The 17,926-nt window shown below is 37.0% G+C and overlaps 1 protein-coding gene across 2 annotated transcripts in view; it reads left to right on the forward strand.

The window, feature by feature from the left end:
* TMF1 (TATA element modulatory factor 1) overlaps positions 1–15,763 on the forward strand; it is a 36,105-nt gene extending 20,342 nt beyond the window's left edge. For both annotated transcript variants that reach the window (XM_063426799.1, XM_063426800.1), the window contains exons 5-17: positions 1,278–1,383; positions 2,916–3,058; positions 3,648–3,814; positions 4,813–4,969; positions 6,188–6,280; positions 7,776–7,932; positions 9,295–9,487; positions 10,530–10,599; positions 11,503–11,595; positions 12,112–12,231; positions 13,101–13,253; positions 13,604–13,729; positions 14,818–15,763. In XM_063426799.1, coding sequence (XP_063282869.1) covers positions 1,278–1,383; positions 2,916–3,058; positions 3,648–3,814; positions 4,813–4,969; positions 6,188–6,280; positions 7,776–7,932; positions 9,295–9,487; positions 10,530–10,599; positions 11,503–11,595; positions 12,112–12,231; positions 13,101–13,253; positions 13,604–13,729; positions 14,818–14,961 — 1,722 coding nt within the window. In that variant the 3' untranslated portion in view covers positions 14,962–15,763. The remainder of the gene's footprint in view (positions 1–1,277; positions 1,384–2,915; positions 3,059–3,647; positions 3,815–4,812; positions 4,970–6,187; positions 6,281–7,775; positions 7,933–9,294; positions 9,488–10,529; positions 10,600–11,502; positions 11,596–12,111; positions 12,232–13,100; positions 13,254–13,603; positions 13,730–14,817) is intronic.
* The last annotated feature ends 2,163 nt before the right edge of the window (positions 15,764–17,926 follow it).

Consider the following 17,926-nt stretch of genomic DNA (forward strand, 5'->3'; position numbering starts at 1 on the left):
TGCAACACAAAACCAACTCCAAACCCATAAAGCACTTGATCTTGCTTTTTCATTTGACAAAAAGTGCAGCTTTCAATAGAAACTGGCACTTTTATAAATGAAAGGTATTCTATAGTGTTAGGAATACAAATCTGTATTCCTAACACTTTTATGCTCTCTGGTCCCCATGTCTCTTGTGCCCCCCTTTAGTTACTTACACGATTCCAGCGTTGATGTCCCTCGGTGCTGGGTTGGCCCTCCGACGTAATACGACGGGAATTAATGCGCATGCACCGCAAGCGCATTAGGCCCTCCCTATAAGAAAGCATTGAATAAATGCTTTCCTATGGGGTTTTCACTGACATTGGATATCTTTATGCAGAGTGTGAGGAAGTGGAGACTTTGTGTCGGAAGGTAGACAGCCATTGGAGGCAGTCTTAGGTCTGTAGTAACCATTGTTACAATTAACCATTGTTGCAGTAAAAACTGCAACGGTTTGCAGGAATAAGTGGGACAGGTACACTGCACCCGGGACCACTTCAATGAGACAAAGTGGTCTGGGTGCCTATAGTGTCCTTAATTGCTCAGACACCTGTATTGCAAAGATGTCTCATTGAGCCGCATTAGGAAGTTTGTGTTTGGACAGCCACAGAAAGTTTAGGCTGGGTTAGAAGGGGAGGGCTTGCAAAGGATTCAGGTAAGAGATCCGCAGCTTTTGCAAGCTTCTCTCATATAGGGCCCCAATAAAAAAAATGCATTCATAAATGCTGGCATGTTTTCATGGGGTATATCTACTAAACAATAGTTTCATTTATTTTTAGGGGGATTTGGGCAGTGCAGTGCTCAATTCTTATTATTTATTTATTTTAAATATAGAAAAACTCGAACTAATTACACACTTCATTATAGCCATTAGCTATGCGTGTTGCGATTGGCTGAAAGTGATTAGCGGACACTCTTAACCAATCACAGACACAACCCATTGCTGCTCAGGTTAATGCTTCCTCATTAGCCCAGGCAACAGAGAAGGGATTTGGCTAGAGGGGTCTCTTTATTTTGGATAGAGGGGGCTCTTTATTTTAGCATTCAAAATGGTTTAATGCTGAATATAAGGATGGTGAATGGGGATACCAGAGTTTATAACGACTTTGACGAGATGACTCACTACAGTGTCCTTTTCATATTTTTCCATTGGAATGTATTGCATGTATGTTAAAAAAGATCAATAATTTTTTATTTACGCTCCTCTGAGTATGTACAACTAATACATTTTCTGCCTCTTTTCCCCAAATCCCTAGGAGGCAAAGACTATGAAGGAGGAATTAGCTACAAGATTACATTCTAGTGAAACTGCTGAACTAATGAGAGAAAAGGATGAACAGATTAAAGGATTACTGGAGGAAGGTTTGTGACCTGTTTCATTTTCAAACGTGCTGTATATGTGTGTATGTATATGTTCTAATTCAGCTTAAAGGACCACTATAGTCAACATATAAAAGCAAGAAAGACAGGTCCCAGAGCCCTCTTTCTTGCTTTTATATTAGTTTACCTCTAATAAAAAATAAATCCGAGTGCTTTTTATCGTGTAAACTTACCTCTGTTCCAGCGACGAGATCTTCGGCAGACCACGCCCCCATTTTAGTCAAAATGACGAAATAGCAGGGCTCAGACGCTTCTCTTAGAGAAGCGTCATCAGTATGTGGTGCGCATGCGTGGCTGCACCATTGCATTGTTCTTCATAGAGTGACATTGAAATCAATGCTGCTCTATGAATGATCTCTGAGCGTTCTACTGCGCATGTGCACGGTATGCGTGTTCACGAGCTGCGCTGACTGCTCAGCTTGCTGTCTATGCCCGCCCCCTCCTACTGCAACCCTCCTAAGCCCAAAGTTTGTGTCTTTGCATAGAAACACTATATATAGAGAAATCTCTATATATAGTGTTTGTATACAAACACAAAAATTGTAAACATACACACACTCTTTCTATCTATACATCTATATTTATCCCTCTCTATTTCTCTCTATCTATCCATCCATTCATCTCTATCCATCCATTCATCTCTATCCATCCATTCATCTCTATCCATCCATTCATCTCTATCCCTCTCTATTCATTCATCTCTATCCCTCTCTATTCATTCATCAATATCCCTCTCTATCCATCCATCCCTCTCTATCCATCCATCCATCCCTCTCTATCTATCCATCCATCCCTCCCTATCTATCTCTATCCATGGATGAATGGATGGCTAGAGAGGGAGGGAGGGATGGATCCATCCATCCCTCTCTATCACTCACACTCTCTCACTCATTTTTAAAATAAGTTTACTTACTGTTTGAAGTCAGTAGATTCTCCTGCCTTCAGCTGCCTCTGAGCTATAGCTGATGCTGTGTGTTGCAAGAGATCTTCTCCCACACTATCGCTCTAGCTGCTGACAGCCTGCGGGTTACCACAGGACACAGGAGGAGCGTTCACAGTGCCTCCTGTGTCCTGATAGCCAGTTTGTCTTCAGCTAAGCGTAAAGACATCAAACGTGAGTACTGTGCATCAGGCAGCACTTAACTCGGAAGTCCCTCTGGTGGCCATCTGAGTGACTGCCACTGGAGCTGTTCCTAGGTTCTAAGGTAAACACTGTATTTTCTCTGAAAATACAGTGTTTACATGAAAAAGCCTGCAGGGAGCTATTGTACTCACATGAACAACCCCATTAAGCTGAGGTTGTTCAGGTGACTATAGTGTCCCTTTTAAGTAACTGATTACTTATTGTAAGATATTGCTTAAATTGGTAATAACTAAATATGTCAATTTCTTCTTTAACAGTCAACAGCTTTGTATTCCTTTAACTTTTTTAGTGTCCCTATTAGCTTGTGGATAAACACTTTTTTTTTTAATTGGTACCAGGAAAGGCTTTTCACTCTTTCTTATTGCCATAGGAGAAAAACTCTCCAAACAACAGCTGCACAACTCCAACATTATTAAGAAATTACGAGTAAAGGAAAAGGAGCATGACCAAACTATAACCAGACAGACAAAGAAGATCCGGGAGCAGGAGGAGGAACTGCAGCTGTTAAAGCAGGTTGGTTTTTGTTAGGACTCATTTTGTATTGTTAGTGACTTGTTCACTTTGTTACTTCCAAAAAAGGGTAGAGTGCTATTAGATGGTTTTTAATATTTGTTCAGCACACAGATGGAAACAATTGTGCTAATTAAACTTTACCTTTGCCAATTAATCACTTAAATATAAAAAATAAAAAAAGGTTTAAAAACTACATAATTACTATTAGTTGCTGTCGTTTTAGCTCCTTTGTGTTTTCAACCTCGTGTTTCCCATATTTCAAGCCTTTATTTACTTACATTTGGCCTCTTTTAAAGACATCCTTCTCATATATTTATAGCTTGTTTTCTGCATTACTCCTTCATTTCTAGACTCTATTCTTTTACCAGTGTTTTACTTTCTGTAAAAAAAAAGCTACTGTGTATACAGAATGCTTTTTACAGATAAAATCTCGTTTTCAAATATTCCTGTTTTACAACCAAATCAGGACATAGATAAAAAAAATAAAAATAAGCAAATGTAAACAGGAATAATAAAAATCAAAGATTCTCTTTTCCTATTCATAACACCGTTCTAAATGCATATATAAACATATGATTTATATTTACAGACTTTAGATGCCAAGGAAGAGGTTGAGAAACAACACAGAGACAGCATTAAGAAACTGAACTCCGTGGTGGAAAGGCAAGAGAAGGAGCTAGCTCGTCTTCAGGCTGACATAGAGGAATATCAGGAGAAGAATCGCAGTCTTCAGTCTGCCCTGGACAACTCTTACAAGTAGGAATGAGGCTAACTGACAGTTACTATACTAATATGACATGTTGGCACTTCATTATTCAATAAGAGTTTGGGTTATACTTCTATGTTGTTAGGATAGCAGTATAAACTTCTATAGGATACTTGAAATGATAGCTCATGAATGTGCATTCTAACATTTCTGACTTTGGCATCCCATAATGCCTGATGTGCACCCATGCAATAGTCGTTATGCAATAGCACACTGGATAGTGTAAGAGGGATACACTCTGAGAGACAGTTTGCAACCTTCAAGTAAGTCAGAAATGTATTCTTTACATTTGTGAGTTATCTTGCAGACACAATGTATAGATTACATTTTACAATTTGACTGAAGTTTTTTTCCATCATTTTACCTGGTGGATTTAAAGTATCATCAACTTTGAGCCATGATCTTGCCACACATGTGCACACAAATGCCTTGAGAGTTAGATATCAGCGTAAAAGTGTTATATTTATACATTCTATTGTTTAAATCCACCATAGGTAACCTACAGAAGCAGTATACTTTAACCGACTCCATATCTAGCCACTAATAGGCTGACTTAACCAGATGGATATTGTAGACCAAAGGAGTGAGCATTTTTTTTGTAAGGGTGGATGGGAATTTTTAATTTGTGCTGTATATATTCACCTAAAAGTGCAAATTACCTTTTCCACAGTGGGCAGGAAAAAAACATTTTCCACTTCCGTTGACTTCTCTCTACAATTCATGGCTTAGTAAATCGCTAATTAAATATTTATGTAATTTCCTTTAATTTTGTAGCCATAAAGATAAACCTAACTATTATTATTTATTTTATTATTTGATTCTTAAATCTCCTATTAAGGGAACTGTCACTTGGGGACCTCCAGGCACCATAACCATTTCATTGAGATGACGTTGTTATAATGTCTGGAGTGTTCAGTTATGGTCCTTTTTAATATTTTTACATTGTCTAAAATAATTAGTACACTTATTTGGATGTGTTTTTTTTTAGAGAGCTTGCAGAATTGCACAAAGCAAATGCAACTAAAGCCAGTGAGGCCCAAGAAGTTGCATTAAGTTGTGAGATAAAAGCTAAGGAAGAGATGTGTTTTGCATTGGAGAAAGCCAAAGAGGAGTCACAGAAACAGCAAGAGTCTTTGGCCATCCAGGTGAGTTACTTAGAATCCAATTAAAGGTAGATCTACTGACTGCACCAAAACAACTTTAGCTTAACGAAGTGGTGTTGGTTTATAGATCATACCCCTCTAACTACTCAATTGTTTGCCATACGGGAGTTCAATCACTTTGCTTCATAGCAGCATTACCGGTGTACTGCATGCCATGTATTGTCTCTGCCATGTATTGTCTCTCTTTTTCCTTCCCCTGTGGTGTTCACATTTTCTTTCTGATTTTGAATTGGTTAAGTATGGTTATGTGCATTTACAATCACTAACATGATGACGGTGATGATGGCGTGTTTACTTGGCCTCTAGGTAACCAATGAGTGCTACATGTGGAAGTTGCTCAATGCCATATGTTCACCACTGATTTCCTAGGATCTCAAATCCACATTTAGTGAACAAAGAAAACAAGCTAAAACATGGAAATAGAGTTAGAATGACGCAGTAAAATAAATAAAAAAAAAATCATCCTTGTCCTGTGTTTTCATTCTGAATTGAGTTGTTTCAAAATAAATGTATCTGTACATCATGAATAGCACAATTTGTAAAATTTTGCATGATGACTGATGTCTTTGGCGTCTCTTACTACCTGCACATTTCTTTTAAATTTAGACTGCTGTGTGTGGTGTGAGAGGAAGACCGTGACGTACAAATTAAATGATTGACAGCTTACACAAAGGGACTTTCAATCCAAATTGGTTGCTTTGCCCTTTACCTTCAATATACAAATGCCACTTTTAAAGTGGCCCATTTGATGATCAGTATTTTTATCCAGTGTAGTGTGTATATTTAAAAACTGCATGTACATTCAATTTGTGTCTTCAAATTATACTACATCAAATCTTAAACAAATTCTAGAAAAAAACAATGTCGGGTAGGTTTTTAAATGTTCTATGCAAATTAGCCTCTTGCTAGGTCTTTTTAAACACTGGCTATTAGAGACAATGTCTCTAAAAGGCCCTTTGAAGTGTGAGAAAACCAAAATCTTTGATGTTTTAATAACGTAGAAATTCTAACTGTTCCAGCTTTGATTTTAACACAACCGATATGCTGTATAAATTGCAAGCAAAAATATTGTGTTAAAAAAGGCCGCTTTCCATAGCAATTATTAGTATTAGTAACAATATTTCTTATTTTTCTTTCACTCTGAATTACCATAATTGCAATATTGTATTGATGTGTTCCTTTGTTACAATAAAATGTTAGGTAGCAGATTTGAGGGTGACTCTTCAGAGAGCAGAACAACAGGCTGCAAGAAAGGAAGACTACCTACGACAAGAGATTGCTGAGCTACAGCAGGTATGTTCCTATTTACATACTTTAAATCTGCATACCCTAGCTCAGAGTAGGCAGTCTTCGGCACTCCAGATGTTGTGGACTACATCTCCCATGATGCTCTTTTAGCAAATGATCAAGGGAGATGTAGTCCACCACATCTGGAGTGCTGAAGGTTGCCTACCCCTGTCCCAACCACTGTATGGTTATACTGATTCTTGGGCTGCCAGTGTTTCTAAACATTAACAGTTAATAATTAAAACATGCAATTAACTGTGAACTGTCGTGATTTCATTAGTGAAGCCATTTTTAATAGTATGTTTATTTATCACCTGTATATAACAAATGGATCTTAACAATAACATTAAATATGGAAATCTACACTGCATCATTTACCTCTATCTTGGAACTGAGCACCTCCACCGTTTGCATATGTCGGTCAGCAAAGAGAGAGCAATATGCCCTGGCTGTGGATTGCAATGTAATTTACTACATTTTCAATATATATTTACAAAAGTAAACATCATATGAAAAAAGAGTAACGTGAGTTTTAGATTAATTTCTTCGTTTCATAGAGTGTACTTATGCAAATTTTTGACCACTCATGGTTTAGTAAATATACCAGTAAGGGTTTTTTTTTTTTTTCTTTCACGAAACATGAAATCGTGTAGAATTGACAAGGGAATTGTGACCTATCCGGGTTATTCAGTGAGAATTCAAAGTGAATTTCAAATGTAAGGCCAAAGTAGCTGAACTGGAACAGAATTTGGCTATTTTGGCCTTATTTGAAACTCCCTTTGAAATCTCTTTGATGTCAAATAGGTCGAAATAACTAAATTGGAAACATTCTCCAACTCCTACCTATTTTACAGCTATTTTCCCTAAAATGTGCAATTCTCTTGTCCTTTATCCACATTTCCTAGTTTGGTGAATAAATGACTAAACCAAATTTAGAAATATCACAGTTGAGGACATTCACAACGGAGATAGGCAGGCAGCTAGCTGTAATGATTGTGTGAAACAAAATCTGAACAACTTTGAGCATCCTAAAAATATAAATCTGTCTTTTTATAAAATAAGAGAAAATGAGAGGTGCTCTTAACCTCCAAAGCCAGTACAGCAAGCTTATCAGGGTTATTTACTAAACTAAGGATTCAAAGTGAGTTCCAAATTTAAGGTCAAAATAACCAAACTGGAAATTGTATCTAAATCCGCTCTTCTTTCAATTCAGATACTCTAGCCTTAACTATGAAATGTACTTTGAAATATCTCTTTAATAAATAACCCAGTATGTGTTTTAGGGGTGTAGCATGTTCCTTTATTCTTTTATATTGGTAACTATAAACTGCAATGTTTGACCAGCTGTGTTTTAATATATTTAGAAAATTTGCATCTCTGGATTATTACATTGGCTTATAGCTGTGTTATTGTTTAAGTTAGGAAGCCTAGTTCATATTTTGTGGAATAAAATTAACAGCCAAAATTAAGAGGCAAACAAATTTACCTTTCAATGCTGTAGAGACTCCAGGAAGGCGAGACACGGAACCAGGAGCTCAGTCAGAGTGTCACATCCGCCACCAGGCCACTACTTCGACAGATTGAAAATCTGCAAGCCACGTTGGCTGCCCAGACATCGTCATGGGAGAAACTGGAGAAGAGTTTATCCGATAGACTTAGTAAGAAACATTAGATCAATACTTTATATCTGCTTTTTATCCCAGGAAAACGTGGACTTATTCCAGTGTATTTCCAAACTCCTAATGCTTTAAAATGTATTGTGAGATTTAAAAACAAATATATATATATATATACATATACATATATATATATTTGTCTGTGCTACACTATATCTGCTCCAGATCCAATCAAGGTCCCCTTATGTCCTTCACAGCTATTATTCATTTATAAAAACTAAAAATTAATGTAAACAAAAAAACACAACAACCAACACTTGGCATAACTGTTACTTCTTAGAGTCAAATGTGAAAATGCGCTCCAAAAAGTGAAAAATAAAGTTCTGATAGCTGCAAAAAAAAACCCTAAGCACTGAGATTTCTCAACATAGCAATACTATGTATTGGTTATAACTGTTACTTATGTTACTTCATCTACACGTTGCACCTAACTTGTGGTTGCTTGCAGGGCTCCTTAAAATCTTGTTCTTTTGAATAGAGGTTGAAGAAGGACATTTGCCCACACGTTAGTATATAAGTAAGCTGTACCATAATTATACAGGGTTTGGCACACTTATTGGCACTAACTTTTTTTTCATTATGTACTTTATTACTTATGTAATTTTATAAATTGTTCAGAGGTTTTACTGTCATTTTAAGAGTCCCAAGTCTCTCTGTATGCTTCGCACCAGCCCTCAAGTGTGAAATAATACATAGTTTACAGCATATTCTTGGGCACCCTTTTCTCAACTGCCCTTTATTCAATTTAAGTAGCAAGACTTTCCAGGATTATCTGCTGCATCCTGTTGGCACGGTTTCCTCCATGCAGTGATATGACCACAGTTACTTGCTCTACAATTCTATCTGTGCTCCTTGCATTATAGTGTAATGGGCTCTATCCTTTGTTTTCCTTCAAATTGCTCATTATAGCTGCAGCCAGTAAGTCTTAACAAAGTAGCACAGGCTCTCTCGTAAAATTCTATAAGAGAATTGTGACTTGCATGACTGTGAAAAGCTTAATTCATAAACAAAAAAAAAGCGTATGTGATGTTCTATGGTAAACTAATATAAGCCGTGCGGCAGCTTCTCTTAGTTTGTACAGAAGTTCTGTTCATGCCTTTTCATAAATAAAACTGCATAGCACTACATGGAAACTACATTTTACTAGAATTGACAGATACATCATTTAGTTCTATACATTTTAATATATCATGGAGTCCTCTTGAAATGTATAATGATACTTCACAACCACCATAGGCTCTTGCCTCTATCCCCAAACCATATGTGGTGGTGTTCTTGTCATACCTTGGTCATTCTAAAAATGTTCTAAAGTGTTGTCATATGTTTGTTTGCACTTTCAAATAGCTGAATCTCAAACGTGGTTGGCATCTGCAGTCGAAAAAGAGCGAGCGTGTACTGAGGAACTGCTCTCCATCAAGACTCAGATATCGGCCATTGAGTCTCAGAACAGTCTGCTGAGACAGGAGAAAAGCAGATTTCAAGCTCAGTTGGAAGTGGAGAAAGCGCGTTTATCGAGGATGGAAGAAGAGCATGGCAGGTTTGTGGTTTCTTATTAGTTACTTTATAGACAACAGCCAGGATTATTTTATATAACATAGATTTGTCGCATTTGGTTAGTCAAAACCAGATGGCATGCCAAATATGTCTTTAACTTAATTGGCAATTCAAGTGTGCGCCCAAACGACCTGTTTACTCAGTCTATCTTTAATTCAGATGGTAAATTGAGTGGAAGGCAGGGTGTGTTCCCTCATTGTTTTTGATTCATGTACTGAGTTTGATGGACATGTTGTCTATTAGTGAATACACAAACGAATCATTTTCATATTTGCTGTGTTGGGTGGGAGCTGTGATTCGCCTCTAAAAATGCATCGGCTTGTTTGCTTTATTTCCCAGTGTGTCTCAGATCTAGCTTTTTATTTAGCTTCCAGTTTGATTGACAGCCAGGATAGCCCTTTATGCAATTTGCATGATTCAGCTACTGATTTTAGTGATAGCACTTAAGAGAAGAAGCATATTGAAAATGGTCCATTTATTTCCAACCATAATCTTGGGAGTGATTTGTGAATATGTGGAACCGCAGGATGCAACCTTGGTTCATGCCAGAGCTGAGGGTAGTTGGAGAGACTGTAGCAAGTATTCCGAATTGTGAAACATGTTTTGCCATTTCTCTAAAGGCTAAAATTAGATTGAATTATGTTTGCAATACCCTTTACGTGGCATTCACATTCAAATTTACATCTCTCTTTTTTTTACCTTGTGTTTATAGTGGCAGTTAGCTCTTGGGTATCTCCTAATTGATTCCCAATGGCTACCTACAACTTTATCTCTCCAAAAATGAATTCAGAATTGCCCGTTCACTTCCATATTTAAGTTTAGCCTTATTGAATACACCACCTTTTCATTATGTAATTACCCGCATCCTGAAATCCTGCAGCTCTGTCCTGGTTTATTAGCCAACTTGCTGTCTCTTACGTGTAATCTGTTCTAATGGTAAGACAGACAACATGATTGCCTTGTTTACTATAGTAAAACTAGCACATGTGAAATCCACTAATAAGCATTGTTTCTGTTTATTTAAGGAACCAGGTGGAATTGGAAAATCTAAAGAGCGAGTACAGGAGAACAGTCGAAGATGCAAGAAAAGAAAAGGTTTGATATATATAACCTATTTAGTGTTTAATTATATGAACCGATTTGCAGTGTGGATATGTAGTGTTATGTCTTTACATTAAATCAGCAGTGTTAAGGGACATTTTTCCGATTCAGTTAGAATTACAGGCTGCCCACAACTTGAACTCTTCATCAATCCACTTCCCAATAACACATATAATAATGTAAACTTTGTTTAAAGAAAACAAAGAAAAATGTAATTGCTGTTAAACTGTTAGTGGGGGGTGCCGGTTAGGCTTCTTAAGGAAACAGGAATCCTAACCACCTCAATGCTTACTAATAGGGCATATACAGTGTTCGGTCATGGTTATGGTGCCAGGAGTACCCTGGTGCATTCCCACATTACAAAGTCAAATTAGAGTCAAAATCTACTTTTCTTCTAGTCTTGAAGTAAAAGTTCCCACACTGCTTTAATAAAAAATCAATGTTGTCCATATTTGAATTTTCTTGATTGGAAGAAGGTATCCGCGCAGACTCTCAGAAGTACGGCAGGTGCCTGAGGGGCCTAGGTACCTCATGCCACCATAACCACAACAGTTCACATCAAGGATATGTCAGGATTGCAGTCATTGGGCCAAAGACTTGAGGATCAGTTCATAAAAAGGAGTTGTGGCCAAAGGACTGTTGTACAAATCCCATGATAATTTGCCAACCTCGTGATTAAACCACGAATTGCTGCTCACTGACTTAGCTACAACACTGCCAAAATTTGGTAGCTTTGCTATCAACTTCCCACAACACACTGTGAATACTCACCTTGTTTTAGATAAAGGAGATGCACAGCAAGTAGATTTCTGGCTGGTCTGTAGGTTGGATATCACTATGAGCAATTGTTTATCATGTTGGGTTCCTTACTTTAACATTGTACACTTCCATTTCCAGAATCTCCTGAACAGCCAATTGGAGATGGAGAAAATGAAGGTGGAACAGGAAAAGAAGAAGGCTTTGCTTGCGGTGGAAGCTGCTAAAGAGAAGGTATTACAAGTATTAATATGTTTTTGACGTGTTTTGTTTATTTTAACAATAAAACTTCATAATAACCCATTAATGCACAATTTTTATATCCAATCTTTTGGGACAAGTTTGCCCTATTTGTGGACTAATTGCACTGCAATAACGGTTTTATATTTTGCTCATATGCAATTTGCGCTTTTTGAAATAATTGTCCTTTAACTTCACAGAGGTGAAATCACTACATTGTAACAGGGTTATTTCTCTAATGAGAAAAGTGCTGGGAATTCAAAGACAATTTCAGATTGAAGACCAAAATAGTCAAACTGAAAACAGAATTCACTTTTGTAATTCTAATTATGCTATTTTGTCCAAAATGTTGAACTTCACCTTGAATTCCCAGCAATTTTCACTTTAGTGAATAACCCCGTGTTTTTTTTTGTTTGTTTATATAATATTACATATATAATATTAATATAATATTGTAGTATTAATTTTGAAAGTGGTGTATAATATATGTTGATGTTGAATTTCTTCAAGGAGCGCAAGTCATATGGACTTCCATCAATGGAGACTGGAACCACTACCCCAACATTGTCACGATCTAGTTCTATTAGTGGGCCAGACTTTTCAGGCCTTCAGACATCACTCATCTCACAGGTAAATATGTTTATCTATTTTACTTAACAAGTGCCTCTGTTTGTCAGTATAAGTATTGTCTGTTTTAAAATATATATATAATCTAATTACAGTATAACATTTTTGTATGTAAAGTAATATACTAGGTGTACGGCTTCTTATTTCACAGTCACTAACTAGGCTACCAGGGTACATAACCTGAACATAATCACAATTATTGATTAGTTTGAGAAATATTACAACTAATATACATTGTAGATTTATGGTAATGAAACAAACCACAGTGCTTCAATTTCAATATTACATTTATAAATAAACATACAGAAGTACAGACATCCGTGAGAGATTGGCTATTTTGACTTGTAATTGTGTATTATAAAGTGGACTCTAACTTACCATTTGTTTATCCTAATAATCTATGGATCACTGACCAGGATATGAATTCCAACTGGATTATTATAGGCTGAAAGCAGCTTCTGGTTTCCAATTGAGATAGATATGTATTTATCAATCTCAGTTGGAAACCAAAAGCTGTATACTAATGATAATTTTTTTTTTTTCTTTAAGATATATTGTTTGCTAATGGTAGTAAATGCATAGCAGGAAAATCCCATAACTTGCTCAATTTGCAGTTTCATATAAGAGTAGTTAATATTCTGGCATTACCTACCATTTAACGTTTGTTTGGACGACCACTGACTGTTGCAAAGTGAATATAGATTGGCCTCTATGATTAATTCAGAGTATAGAAATCAATGATTTGTAAATTACCCTCGTATGTGTCCTGAAATACTGAAAAATAAAAACCTCAAAATATAATTATCACTTTCTATTTGAAAAGTTGGAACATAATAATGGTTTGAACTTTATTTTTCTTGTTTGAAATACAGGATGATCCTCACGAGCATTCATACGGCTCCATGTCTATGTCCGTTAGTGGAAGCAATCTTTACGACGCAGTGAGAATGGGTGCTGGTTCTAGTGTCATTGAGAACTTACAGTCTCAGTTAAAATTGAGAGAGGGGGAGATTGCGCAGTTGCAGGTACAACACCCTTTTCCCAGTTACTTTATTTTTGTAATCACTCTACTAATACCTCGTCATCATTTGGCAACTGTACAAAGACACCGTTAGTGTTATCGACCAGGAGCTGAGGTGTGGAAGTGGGAGACACCAAGAAGAGCTTTGGGATATGTTCATTGTGTTTCCACTTCTCCCAGCTGCATATAAACCAGGCTCTCTACTGATGTGTGAGAGCCAAAAATCTGTGTCACTTTCAAGAATGGTTTTATGATTATTGTTATTATTATGAGTTATATTTTTGTAATTTTTTGGGTGATTTTTACTTAATTTCAGGTGACACTTTTGTTTAGCTAACAAATGTTTATTTACAGCTTGAGATTGTGAACCTGGAAAAGACACGCTCTATATTAGCAGAGGAAGTGGTTAAATTAAACAATATCAACGATGAACTTGAAGAAAAAGTGAAGGAGATCCCTAAACTGCAAGCACAGATGAGGGTTGGTGTCTTTTTTACATTTTTTTTTATTTATTATCTCTTTCTTTTGTCTAACTTAGTCGCTTGTCTTCCTGCTATTTGTAATACTTCCGCTGTCACCATGCTCCTCCGGCCCCTGTTATTTTACATAATTGTGGATGTCTGTGCCTATCATTACATTTAGTCCTGTTACAAATGATCACTTAAGTTGGCAAGCCAATCAGGAGTATTTACTAAAGTCCCAAAAGTTAAAGGGAAACTTCATGCTGGAGTTGACCCCTTTTTTAAATGCTTTAAAAAAAAATTCTCCTTTTAAGATCCTGCATTTCTTGCAATCCATGGTTTTCAGCTTCTACAGAATGCTTTCACCAAACCAGCACATGGCTAAGTAGATCCTGCCAATCTTATTATTTTCAAATTGCGCTGAGCATATCACATAAAACCTTCTGCAGTAGTTCAGTACTTGACACCAATTTAATTCATTAAATAAATTTAATGTAACTTCTGCCAAAGCTGATGCAAGCTGTAGTCTAAGTATTTTCAGTATATACTGCAGTACTGGAATACTTCCAGTAGATGGAGCGTAGGACACAGTAATGCAACGTGGACATTAGCATTGGGAAAGGGCTGCTGCTCGAAACGTTTGCCGTTTTACTTTGTCCTCAAATAAATTGTGGTAGCACACCTATACTGGATGCGCAGGACTCATGTTTGTTTTTTTGGTTGTATATACACTGTTGGGACTTCAGTATGGAGTATCTGCAGCACAGGTCTAACTTGTTCTTTGTTTATATTTTGAATTTTGTAGGCATTTTTTGCCTCTACCTCATCCTATATATAGTAATGCAACGTGAGCTGTTGGCTGCAGTTTCAACAATCACTGACATTTTTTGTATGTTATTTTAACACTTTTAAATCCACTGCTAGTAGTCATGTCACAATCATTGACTCATCCTTTTACATGCCCCACCATCTTTTTACTGTAATACGTGCTCATAATGTGATAATCTAACACTGCCAACATTTACTTCTGTGAGTTCTGTTAAGGTAACAATATAGGCCAAGGTTCTCCGTACAATGTATGTGAATCTCACTCTTTGTGTTTTATAGGATCTAGACCAGCGATATAACACCATTCTGCAGATGTACGGAGAAAAAGCGGAAGAAGCGGAGGAGCTCAAACTGGATCTGGAAGATGTGAAAAATATGTATAAGACTCAGATTGACGAACTTCTAAAACAAAGACAAAATTAGTTTCTGTTATAGTTAGAAAGGAGAGAAAATGTTTATGGAATTTATTCACTAAATGGTGTCTTGTGATGAGTTGATAAGAGTTGCAATACGAAGGCCAAAATAACAAGAGTTTGACATTTTTATTAACTCTAGTATTTAGACCTTATTCTTGTAACTTTGTTGTAAGCCAACCATAACTCACTATTTAGTGAATAAACCCCTTAGAGATTAACCCTTCAAGTGCTAAAACAGTTCTTGGCAAATTTTGGTTGTACATTTGTTGTTGCACTACAACCCCTATGATCCTCAGTTAGGATTGATGCTGGCTGACAATCATGGGGGGATGCTGTTACCCACCTCTGAAATGGAATTTAGCACAACATCGCTTTGCAATGAACTGAACAAATCGCTGGCCCGCCAAAAGGTTAACCATTTTAATGACAAACTTGTTTAATATGTAAATGTAGAAACTATCTTGTATAAAACAATAGTGTACATTTTTAATTATTATTTACTATCCTTTATGTTTCAAAACAAAATCACATTTATCTGTAATTTGTCCAGTCATAGCTGTAATTAAATTATTTGTTTAATATTTAAATAATCTTGTTTTTGCATTTTTAGATTAAGAGTTTGATGAAAGGGATTCTCTAAGCATCATAAATATTGAAGCATGCTACTGCAGTGTGGTGAATTGGTTATGGTGCTTAGTGTCTCTTTAAAATTAAATGATCAAATATTAAAGTTGCACTGTCACTGTCTGGGGATTTTTCAGAATTTGCATGGTGATATCGGCGCTGGGGGTCCAGTGGCTGGGGGGGGAGGGGGGAGAGGGGGCAAGGCAAAGGAGAGTTCTACTTACCTGAAGCTATCCCTCGTGGGCACCACCATCTACTCCAGGTGGGTCCTCTTCAGAAGCGCCAGGAGGCAACGTCACTGCTGAACACTCGTACATGCTCCAGCGTACAGCATTGAGGTTTGTCACTGGTGACGACAGAGAGATTGACACTTCTAGACTACAGTAGCACCTGTTGCCTAGAAGTGTCAGGTTTAGGAAATATATAGAGACAAAGTACTCCCTACTTTGTCTCAGTATATCTCTTGACTGGGATACAATTTCAGTGAAATTAAAACACAAAGAATTGAGAAATTAATATTTCATAAAGAATCTATCTTTACGAAATTCATATTTTTTCAGGGGGCACTATAGTGCTGCTTTAGGGCCAGATCACAGTAGTTAAGTGGTAAAACAATTGCTTAAAAGGTCACTCCAAAAAGCTAAACTTGTTAGCTGCAATGTGTCGTTTAGACAGCTGTTAGTTGTTCTGGGTGTTTTATTCTTTTTAATAATTTGCTTTACCTTTTAGTTAATTGGTTTTCTGCCTCTCCCAAACCGCAGTTTTTTCCCTTTTTTTAGAGTGAGAGAGAGAGAGATAAATACATTAAGAAAAATTGAGTAAGCATCGGCTTGGAGTGTCGCTTTAAAGGTTTAATGAATGAATAAACCTGTCAGTTCTTCCTGTGAGCCCCTTAAACTGCATACACAGAAACCTGTAAAATGGTTGGTTTTGAGAATTGTAATAAAAAAATCAGGGGTTATGTTATCCTGAAACATATGACATATTTCACCAGTGCTTGCATTCTCATATAGCAGAACACATTTAATTTAAATGTGTCTGTGCTAATGAAGCATCTATGTAGCAGGATTACTGCACATACATATTGCAGACCTCATCCTTCACAGATAGGATGCCCATGTACAAGTATGTTGAGTAAGATCTCACCATGTGTAATAACTCTCAGTACATAAGGGCACAAGATGAATTCTCCATCCAAATGGCCCGTAACAACAAAAAAATTTTGTTTTTGTTTTTTTAGCACAAAAAAAAAACACTTTATGGATTTCAAGCAAAATAGTCCTTTTTTTGACTAGTTTCTTAGAATAAGAGCTGGTTAAGCTGCAGTAACATTTTGTGACTTTAAACTTCTTGAGTGCAGAATTATTCAATTTGTTGAAACAGTTGCCTCACCCCTGCAATATGAGAGCTGCTCAGAACTGCATCCTGTATGGTAGTTAGGGCCACTTGGGAAGAATTTCCATAGGGCTTTATTTACTAAACAGCAAGTTGAGATCAGTCACAAACTAACTTTTATCAGTTTAGACCAAAATAACAGAATCGGGCAATAAACATTTCTTTCTTTCTTAATATTTGAGAGGGTGAGGAAGGATTAACCCTCTATAGCCACGTGAGGACTATTTTAGAATGAATACAGTCTTGACATGTTCCTTATGTTAGGCTACTTGTTAAAAGTTGTGAAACATAATATATTCCCTAATATGCAGCACAAAATGTGTTTGCTTGTAGCCCAAGTGAATATTAAAGTAACACTAAAGGGTCAGAAACACAAACATGTATTCCTGGTTCTATAGTGTTAAAAACAACATTTAGCACCCTGGTCTTCCCTTGCCACCCTAAATATAGTAACATCTTACTTTTATTCCAGTCGGCTGCTGCTGGCTCTGCCTCTGATCTGCCTGCTTGACTGACATCAGCAGTGTTGATAAAGCCGATCACAATGCTTCCGCATTGGATTGGCTGAGTCTGTCAAGTAGGCAGATCAGGAGCAGAGCTAGCACAAGTCAAACACAGCCCTGGCCAATCCGCATCTCCAAATAGAGATGCATTGAATCAATGCATCTCTATGAGGAAAGTTCAGTGTCTCCATGCAGAGGGTGGAGACACTGAATGGCACATTCTGCAGCTCTGCCCCAGGAAGCACCTATTGTAGCCACCTGAGGAGTGGCCAGTTGCGTTAGACCTAGGCTGTAATGTGAACACTGCAGTTTCTCTGAAAATACAGTGTTTACTGCAAAAAGCGTATTGATATTTTCTTTTTTTTTTTTGTGGGGAGGACTTATGAATTATCCAAACATTTGGCGTCTCTGTGCTGCAGGAATAGTGAAATCCATGGCACTTAGTTGAAA

The sequence above is a fragment of the Pelobates fuscus genome, chromosome 7 (assembly GCF_036172605.1).
Source record: "Pelobates fuscus isolate aPelFus1 chromosome 7, aPelFus1.pri, whole genome shotgun sequence".
Taxonomy (NCBI): domain Eukaryota; kingdom Metazoa; phylum Chordata; class Amphibia; order Anura; family Pelobatidae; genus Pelobates; species Pelobates fuscus.